At 33.5% G+C, this 10464-nt stretch overlaps 1 protein-coding gene across 1 annotated transcript; it reads left to right on the top strand.

Moving 5' to 3' along the window:
• The first annotated feature begins 1444 nt into the window (after window positions 1-1444).
• Window positions 1445-9199, top strand: LOC107003047 (hydroxyproline O-arabinosyltransferase 3-like). Its single transcript, XM_015201291.2, has 8 exons — window positions 1445-2095; window positions 4166-4233; window positions 4318-4519; window positions 4649-4746; window positions 4846-4915; window positions 5002-5073; window positions 5177-5290; window positions 8675-9199. The coding sequence occupies exons 1-8, from the start codon at window positions 1661-1663 to the stop codon at window positions 8735-8737; spliced, it is 1122 nt and encodes a 373-aa protein (XP_015056777.1). The 5' UTR covers window positions 1445-1660; the 3' UTR covers window positions 8738-9199.
• The last annotated feature ends 1265 nt before the right edge of the window (window positions 9200-10464 follow it).

Below are 10464 nucleotides of genomic sequence, written 5' to 3'. Positions count from 1 at the left end.
TTTCCAGCTATGCACAAAAATAAAAGAAACAATTTAAAAGGTGAAATTAAGTGATAACAATCCATTCAAAATGAATAGTTATAATGACTAACATTATAAAAATTTCAATCACTTAATACTGTGAATAAAACGTCAAAATTTACTATTTTGTCCTATATGGAAGAGACAATCATCCCACAACGAATTGTCATAGACATCATATACATGAAACCAACAAGATAAATGTTCTCACCTTGGACCTTTTTGCTTTCATGAGTAAATTATAAATAAATTTTGATGAAAACATATACCGAACCTTTAAAATTATTTATAAAATACCCAAATCAAATACTATCAATTTTTAAAATCCAAACTAAATCCAAAAAAAATCAATTTATTTAGTCGGTTGGAATTAATTTCTATGAACACCCCTAATTATAATCATTTTCCTTTTCCTCTTTATCCTATTCTTATTCTTTTAAAAAGAAAATCATTGAACAAAAATTATTATTTTAAATAATTAAAATGATAAATAATCTTTTGATAAATATATTATCTTTTCACGGGGAGGATTTACTTAAGAAACTGTGACAAAAATCACAAGGGCTATGAGTTATTCTCAATTTTCAAAAATAAAATAATTTTTTGTTATAATTAAAATAAATAATAAAATTGCTCTCTTTTTTTTTAATCAATTTTTTTCCCTTTGTACTTTCAAATAACAAATAATAAAATGGTCAGGAGGCGAATATTTCTTCTAGAAAAGAATCATTTCAAATTAAAATTATGTACATCTTTAGTTAAATTGCTCTTTTTAAAGTGTTTATCCTTTTTCTTTCTTTCTTTGTACTTCAAATAAAATTAAATAAAAAGACAACAAGAAAAACAAAACTAGCACTCTAATACTTTTCTTTCGTTCGTTATTGTGGTTGCTTAAATTAACTCTTTTTTAATTTAAAAAATAAATAAAAAATTATGAATAACTCAATTAATTGAACGTGAGCTTGTAATTATTTCACTATTCTTACTTTCTTAAAAAAAATTATTATTTTAAATAATTAAAATGGTAAATAATCTTTTAATAAATATATTATTTCCTTCACGATGGAAGTTTTATCTAGTATGCACAAAGTGCTCAGACTGTAACAGAAATCGTAGAGACTATGGGTTATTCTTAATTTTTCAAAAATAATATTTCCTCTGTTTCATAAAGAATCATCTAGTTTTACTTTACACGAATTTTAAGAAAATAAAAAATATTTTTGTTATGTGGTCTTAGATTAAAGTTATGTCAAAATGTACAAAATTGTCATTTAATGTTGTAGTCTTAAACATATCACGTGAAAAATTATTAGTAAACAAAAATTACTTTATTTTAAACAGACTAAAAAAAGAAAGAAAGTCATTCGTATAAATTATTACGATAATTAAAACACATAATACAATTGCTCTTTTTAAAGAGTTTATCCTTTTTGTTTCTTTCTTTCCACTTTAAAATGAAATAAATTAAAAACAAATTAGCATCCACTAAAACACTATATATATTAATTAGATTAGACATCAAATTTAATGTAACTTTCCTATTAATTTGAACTCACAAAATCTTCAAACTTTTAATTTTAATTAATTATAAAAGCGTTGAAAAATTCTTTTCATCTTCTCTTCTCCAAAATTCTCAAAAATGATACCCAGAAAGAATATGGGTCGGGTTTCGCCATTGTTACTGATCTTACTTGCATTAGGTTTCTTCTTTGCAACATACAATTTGGTTACATTGATAATTCACAACAGGGCAACGACAAGTAGCAGTTTTAGTATTAGTACTAGTGGTAGTAGAAGTAATGGTGGAGGAGGATCGGAATGGTTTGACCCGGTTAAGGAATCCAATTTAGTGAAATTAGGTGACCGGAAATTCCACGTGGCATTGACGGCGACTGATGCGCCGTACAGTAAGTGGCAGTGTAGGATTATGTATTATTGGTATAAGAAGATGAAGGAGAGAGATGGATCGGAAATGGGTGGGTTTACTCGGGTTTTGCATTCGGGTAAACCTGATAATTTGATGGAGGAGATTCCTACTTTTGTTGTTGATCCTCTTCCTGAAGGATTGGATCGGGTGAGTTTATTTTATTTTATTTTTTTAAAAAATGCTGGTTTGGATGAATTATTCTTTTGGGTTTTGCGTATTTTTCAAATATTTAAACTGTTAGTTGTGGAATTTTACTCCTGTATGATGTGCTGGTAAGGTTTGCGTACACTCTATACCCTACTTGTGGGATTTGTGTATCTTCATGTGTTTTATTTTAGGATATGATATGAGTACAGTTTTTAATGTTTATTAGAACTCTGTGAAAAACTTTGAATTGATGGTTTGAGTCTTGAGTTGGTGAATTTTATGTTTTTTCATGTTGAGATTATTTTGGAAAGATTTACTCTCTTTTGGTTTTGATAATTTGATTATAACCTATGTGACTGATAAGTTTACCCCTTTTCTTGGGATTGATTAGTTTCTGGCTTTGAGGAAGGAAGTTTTAGTTTCTCATGTAAGTAAACAACAGAGTTGAATAGTTTCAGTTTTAAAATTTTTGGGAAGATTGGTAAGTGTCTTAATTGGCACACGGAAAGTCTGAGTGTATGGGAATATGTTCTTGTGAGTGGCATATACAGATTTTCGTCGAGGGTGTTTGACAGTTAATGAAGGTAGTGGCTGAACCCATGATCACCAAAGTAATCCAGGGAGTGAGTGAGAAAGCTTCTTAGATGTTTCTTTAAGCTTTAAGTTCGAATGGGAAAAGAATCTTCATCAGAGTTTCTATTATTTTACTGAAGAAACTAAACAACTTGTTCATAAAAACGGAAACATAGCCCAATTGGGCCTAAGGCTTGTGTTATTCCCTTGAGGTATCAGGGGGAGTTGGATCCTATCTCAGTGATGCTGATTTCTGAGTAGATCTTTCAATGTATAAATAACACAAGCTGAGTTTCTGACCCATATCAATTACAAGGTGAAGTGTCCACTTTCCCCTTCACTGGGGTGCTTAAATGTTTCAACACCCTTTACTTGAAATATATATGGTTTTCTGTTTTTTTTTTCTTTTCTGTTTTTCATACAGAAACAGTACTTTTTACGACAAAAGGGAAAGGAGAGTGAGGAGGGTTTTGCACAGATTGGAGCTTGTCTTGTACTCCTGTCAGTTGCAAATTGGTGTAATAAATCATATGAGAGATCTTCTTTATAGCCTAGGGTACAAGCCTTTCCAAATCTTAGACTATCAGTTGAAGAAGCTAATATTCCCCTTCATCCTGGTTAAATAAGCTATGGAATTTTTCATCAAAAAGAAGCTATTGAATTAAAACTGATTTTACAGGTGAGGATGATTCCGGACTATTTGCCATGTCTGAAATCATCTTAAGCTATTCTTTTTATTTCTCAAAAAACGAATAGGTGATGATGATTCCAGATATGGAAAATAGTATCTTTTCTCCAGGACATAAGAGGAAAATGTAGATATGTCAAAAATACGGTCTCTTTTGGCAAGTTAATTTTTTATTTTGGGCAGAGCTTGTCAAGGAAATAAGAAGGGGAAGGATTCTTGGTGGGAAGGAAGAGAAAATAAGCAAGTAAAAAAGATGGCCATGTCTAATGAATCAGTTAGAGTTGGCCATTACAAATTTTCCTGCTATAGACTAGCCAAGATGAAATAGGCTCAAACTCTTTCCAATAGTTTGGCTCTTCAATTTCTGCTAGTGCATGCCAAGATAGTTTAGTTTTCCATCTGCTCAGTTTAGGTCTTTCATATCTTCTGTCCTGGGGCTCAAACTATGTATGAACTTTTAGATAACTTTAGGGGGTGATATGGCTTTGATCTGTTCTAATTTTTTTCCTTTGTTCAAGGAAGTATTGTCGTAGGGGAACTTGAGTGATTTCTTCAGAAGCTCAAAGTTTAGAACATGAAAATAATTTGATTTTTTTCTGTTTCAACAGTTTACAAATGAATCAACGAATGATCATCTGCTGTTTGAAATCATGGGGAGCCTCGATTAATTTACCGAATTGAGTTGTTCTGACAACGTCTTTTATTTCTGCGAAAGCTTTGGTTCTCTGAGTATTATTTCTCAAGTTGCTTCACCAGCAAAATGTTTTCTCATCCTAACTTTTCTGAAAATTTTTCCATTTTATCTTCAGGGTTATATTGTTCTTAACAGACCATGGGCTTTTGTTCAGTGGCTTGAAAAGGCAACAATTGAAGAAGAGTAAGTCACTACGCTGGATAATGTATACCGTTTTCTCTTGTATGCATATAGTCTGAACGGTACAATATGATATGACTGATGCAGATACATTCTAATGGCAGAGCCTGACCATGTATTTGCAAATCCCTTGCCAAACTTGGCTCGTGGAGATCTCCCAGCCGCATTTCCATTTTTCTACATAAAACCAGCAGAACACGAGGAAGTTATACGAAAATACTATCCGGAGGAGCTAGGCCCAGTGACTAATGTTGATCCAATTGGAAATTCTCCTGTTATAATTAAAAAGGTTGGCTGTAATATGCTACGTGATGAAAAGGCAGCCTGATCTCATTAGTATGTCTGGTTTTTTGGCTGGTCATTTCTCTGGTTGATGTAATCATTTTTGGTTTTCTTTGTTGTTTTTCTGATGTTGCAGTCCATTTTAGAAAAAATTGCTCCTACATGGATGAATGTTTCTTTGAGGATGAAAGATGATCCAGAAACCGACAAGGCTTTTGGCTGGGTTCTGGAAATGTGCGTGATGTTTTTGTTTCTCATTTCGGTTGTTGCTTGTAGTTGATGTTATGTTTGGCTTATGAAGTCTAAATTTGGATTTGGATTTCCTTGTTCAAGGTATGGCTATGCGGTGGCATCTGCTTTACATGGTGTACGCCACATTCTTCGAAAGGACTTCATGCTACAGGTCTAGAAGAGCTAAATGAAAATACATTTTTCTTCGTTATGTTATGCTTGACTAGTCCCTAGCTAACAAACGCCGGTCATTTTCAGCCACCTTGGGATCTGGAAGTTGGAAAGAAGTTTATTATTCATTATACCTATGGATGTGATTATAATATGAAGGTAAAATAACACTTGCAGATTCTGTTCTTGTAAACATGGAATTTTCGGCCTAATCTGTAACAAACATTGTTCTGTTCATTGAATCCTTTTGATGATTAAACAGGGAGAGTTGACATATGGAAAGATTGGTGAATGGAGATTTGACAAAAGATCTTATCTACGAGGCCCTCCACCAAAAAATCTTAGTTTGCCCCCTCCAGGGGTTCCTGAAAGTGTGGTACGTTTAAACCTCTGTCTACAGCTTTGCCGTATGCTGTAGAACTATTAACTTTATAAAAAGTACCTGGGAAATCATTCAAATTTGTACTGCTAACTTTAGAATTGAGATTGCAGAGATTTATATGTTGTGTAAACAACAGAGGCTATCTGTAGTTTTGGTATTGTCCCATTTCATTTGTTTTGCATACTTTTGTCAGATTGACTTCCCTTTCTTGATGTGGCCAAAAGGTACTAGCATATGTTATGGCTTCCCTTTGCTTCATAGCTTCATATTACCTCATTGATCATTGTTGTTTATCTTTCTTCTATCATAAAAGTTTTGCGACTATAGAGCATCAAGCAACAACTATTTTTGACATTTTTTTTCGAGATGAAATCCGTAGGATGGTCTAATGGGAATAGATGGACATGAGACTCGCCTTAGTTCAGTAGATCAGGGCTTACTAGAAACAATAGTTCATCTAATATGATGACACGGGTAAATATGGCTCTTCTAGAAGAAAAAGGAAAAGACAAAATCCTATTGCCATTACCAAAATTAGTTTTTATTTCAGGTCCTATATTTCCTAAAGAGTATAGAGCTTGTTTGGATTTTTGACTTATTCTAATTTATGGCTTTGACTTATTTTTATCATTTTAGCCTAAAACCAAGTGCTTATAAGCACTTATTTTCTTTCCGGATGATTGTGGTGTCTGTGCTTGCTTTTGTGTACCTCAACTAATCCACGGGGTACCTGCTAGTGGCGGACCCATGATCTTCGTTCAGGGAGTTCGAAAAATAAAAGTATAAACGTGTATATAAGCCAACAAGACAACAGAACAAACTTTCAAGGAAGTAGTATTGTAGTAGTATATAGTGTTAGTGGCGAACTCTTGATTTTTTTTGGGTTTTAAACCACAATTTTAGCTTGTTTTGTAAAATAAAAAACTAAAAAAAAACGTGAAAAACAGAACTGAAACTAAATAAGAAAAAAATAAAATGCTAACACAGAGATTCGAACCCTCGACTTGAAGCTTACTTTCAAGGGGACCTGCCGCTGGGCTATCAGATTCTCCTTGTAATTGAGGGGGTTCGAAATATATATATCCACATAAAATACAGAAGATTATCTTACATATACAATGTAATTTTTTCCCAGCCCTGGAACCACACGGGTCCGCCCCTGGTAGTTGCCACCTCCCACCAGCAACAAGTACTGATACGAAGAATCACCAAGTGTTTTTGTCTCCACTGGGAGTTGTTGGGAGTTGTACCTGGGAGTTGTACTCGAGCTTCATGGCTCAACCGTTTCATTGATCACTAGGCCACACTCTTACGTGCATTATAAGCCTTTTTTAATCTACTCTATTAGAATAGGAATATGTATATACCATCCTATTTAAAATGGAAATAGGAATAGTCATAAGAATATGAATAGTATATAGTTTCCTACTTGGTCAAGGATTGTGTTTTAGTGTCTATAAATAGGTTCTCTATGTAATAATGTAGATACACAATTAAATAATATTCTCCTTCAATATTTCTCACATGGTATCAAAACCTCTACGATATTTGTAGAGAGTCAAAGAGTTTTCGTTGCTGGCAGGTGGTTATTACCCTTATATACCGTCCGTCTGGCCAACGATTGTGTTTGCGAATGTTGGGTCACCGTATATCTTTCATGTGACTATTTTCTCATATCTAATTTGTGTAGCCACGTGCCATCATTCTATTGACTACTTTTTAATATCTAATTTTGTAGCACCGTGCTATCTGTTCAGTGACTATTTTTTCATATTTAATTTGTGTAGCACCACTATCTTTCTGGTGACTACTTTCTCATATCTTATTTGTATAGCACCGTGCCATCATTTCAGTGACTACTTTCTCATATTCAATTCGTGTAGCACCATGTCATCTTTCTAGTGATTACTTTTTATATCTAGCTTGTGTAGCATAAAACTGGTGACTACTTTCTCTTTTTTAGTAGAATCATGTCGTCAATCTGACTCTACCCATATAATTTCTCTCTTAACAGTAGGATTGTGTCATCAATTAGACTCTACCCATATAATTTTTATTTTTCAGTAAGGTCATGCCATCATTTCGGCCCTACCCATATAATTTCTCTTTTAGTAGGGTCGTGCAATCATTCTGACCCTACCCATATATTATGTTTATCAGATTGTGGCCACTTTTAGTCATCAAATCTAATATTCCGATGCATGAATATATTATGTTTTGGTTCATTTTCCAGTGACCTTCTTGTTTAATATCAATTGATCTATTGATTTCCAAGATGATCCATATATCCACACTTGATTTTGAGCAATTTTTGACGATTGTGTACGGTGAAGAAGTCTATATGGAGCAACCACCTAATTTTTTTGCTCAGGGGAGCAAGTAATGTAGCCTTCTATGTCAATTGTGTAAGTCACTCTATGGTCCGAAACAATCTTCTGAAGCTTGGTTTGGGAAGTTCAAAACTGTAATTTAGGAATTAATCACTTTGTGTTTTATTGACATTTTGCATCAAGTCGAGTATTGCATGAGAAGACTAAGCACATTCAGATTGACTATCAATTTTGTGAAGTCGAATGATCAACTTGTAGATATCTCATCAAGAACATTCAGATTGACTATCAATTTTGTGAAGTCGAGTGATTAACTTGTAGATATCTCACCAAGGACCTTATCTTTCCTCATATTAATTACATTTGTAACAAGCTAGGTACATATGACTTGTATGCACCAGCTAGAGGGAGAATGTTAGAATAAGAATAGACATATACAATCCTACTTAAAATAGAAACAGGAATAGGAATAGTAAAACTAATAAGAATACTATATAGTTTCCTACTTGGTCAAGGATTGCATTTTAGCGTCCATAAATAGAGCATTTATACAATAATGTAGATACACAATGCAATAATATTCTTCTTCAATATTTTCCACATACTTGAAAAATCCAAAAGTGCTTAATAGCTTTTGGCTTAAAAGTACTTAAAATATGCCAATCCAAACAGACTCTTAGTCCTATTAGAGATGTATATGTTGCTACAAGAAACAATAGAGAACTTCTAGCATTTCTTTTATTTTCTTATTTTATAATATTGATCTGCGATGAGCTAAAATGGAGAGACATGGTAACATGTCTGCCTAGGTAAGAGCGTGACAGATATGTTTCCTCATAACCCGTTTCGACACCCAGCGTATAATTTGTCCATAACCAGTGGGCATATGTGTGAACATATAGGCGATTAAATCTCATCATAATGACTGATGCAAGCAGACATGCATGTTAACTGCACACATACAAGTAGGGAGGAAAAGTGTCAGTATCTGCAAGGAACCAGACTTGTTTTTATCACTGCTCATAACGTTTCCCCCCCCTTTTTGCAGGTAAGATTAGTGAAGATGGTTAATGAAGCTACTGCTAATATCCCTGGATGGGAGACAGAGTGAGAATGAGTCAAACTTGACTTGTGTATTTACCTATATTTATATTTTGCTATTTTCCGAAGCACAGCGCCTGGTCAATAGTTCCCAGAAGGCTTCAAGATGGATTATCTTTAGACCAACTATATGATTTAAACAAGTTAAATAGAAGTGGTGTCACACTAGAGTAGCAGTTCTGTTCTTCATAGTTATTTCTCTTCTCCCTCCATGGTACTTTGGACTAAACTATAAAGCTAGTATTCTTTTTGTAAAAATCTGTTGTGTAATGTCTTTGAAAGTGTAATAGGTGATCTGAGGTCCTTTTGAGCTAAATTATGACAAACACTAGTTATTGTGTCTATAGAAGTGATCAAACTATTCAAGAGAACTTAACTGATGGCTGACTTATGCTAGAACATTTTGTGTTCTTTTATGGAGGCAATATTCTGTAGTTGCATTAGTATAATGTAATTTTCACTTACAATTGTCTCTTCTGGTGTTTTTCCTTTTGGAAGAATCAGTATGAGTTATAAAGTTGGAAGTAAATGCATTATTATTCCAACTTATCAATATACATTTGAAAACTATATGCAAGGAATAGTGAATATTGCTTCTGCATCTTCTTTCTTCTTAACCCCATTTGCATAAACAATTGAACTAACATGATGAGTCACCTTTACCTATACCTTTTCTTCTTGCTTGACTTTAGTCTGGATAGCATAATTTTTATAGACTTAGGAATTTCGAGCATTTCATAATTTTTTTACTGCAACTTTCTTTGCTCTTTTCATCAAATCTTTGAGGGAATGGAGAAATCGAGTGTGGAAGGGGTTGTCATGACTCAAAAATCAAATGTGATTGACACATGTCTTATCCGACTGAGAAAGGCTAGCTTGAACCTCAAAATATTAAGGTAAATGCAAAAATTTAACCAGAATAATAAGTATAACCCAAACTTGTGGAAACATAATATAACTTATAAATGACCACAAATTATGTCACGTGTACAAGTTTCTAAGTATTTTACAATAAATTCAAAAGAAATACAAGTCTGAATGTTATTGTTTCTACAACAGAACAAGAACATAATGAAATATCTGCCGAGATAACAAGCAACTACCTCACAAACTCTCAACAATAAGCCTAGAACGTAGAAGAGAAGGAGTAATCACGATAATCCGGACTTGTAACCTACACAAGTGTAAAGCAAGAGAGTGGGTACCAAACAACAATGCTACTCAACATGCAATCAACAGTAAAGCAATATAGAATACATGTACTTCCAACACTCCAATCGAACCTCTATAAATTACAACCTACAGAAAATCAAAACATCACAACCTAACAAATTTACAATGTATATAGCACACAACACATTTAACATCTCAACATATGCATGTCACCAATGGAGTTTTTCATATTCATCAACCACAATGTCCATAACGAAGCATTCACAAAGATCACAGAATGATAATGATATGCAATGCAATGAAAAACAATGTCAAATATAGAACATTTTTGTCCTAAGGATACGCACCCCCTGAGACTCAGTCCGGGACACATGAATGACTCATAAGGTTTATGTATCCGCCAAAACCAATTTGCTTCGGGATAATCATCAATCGGCAGAACATTTCCCTTCGACATATCATCAATCGCTGGGATCATTTCCTTTTAACATAGTCATCATAGTGTATCAGAATCAATGCAAATAGGCATGTTCACACAATCAATAAGAAGATGATAATTTCATA

This window comes from Solanum pennellii, chromosome 11 (genome assembly GCF_001406875.1).
Source record: "Solanum pennellii chromosome 11, SPENNV200".
NCBI classification, from domain to species: domain Eukaryota; kingdom Viridiplantae; phylum Streptophyta; class Magnoliopsida; order Solanales; family Solanaceae; genus Solanum; species Solanum pennellii.
The sequence above is the reverse complement of the archived record's forward strand: the minus strand, read 5'-3'. Positions and strand labels throughout refer to the sequence as shown.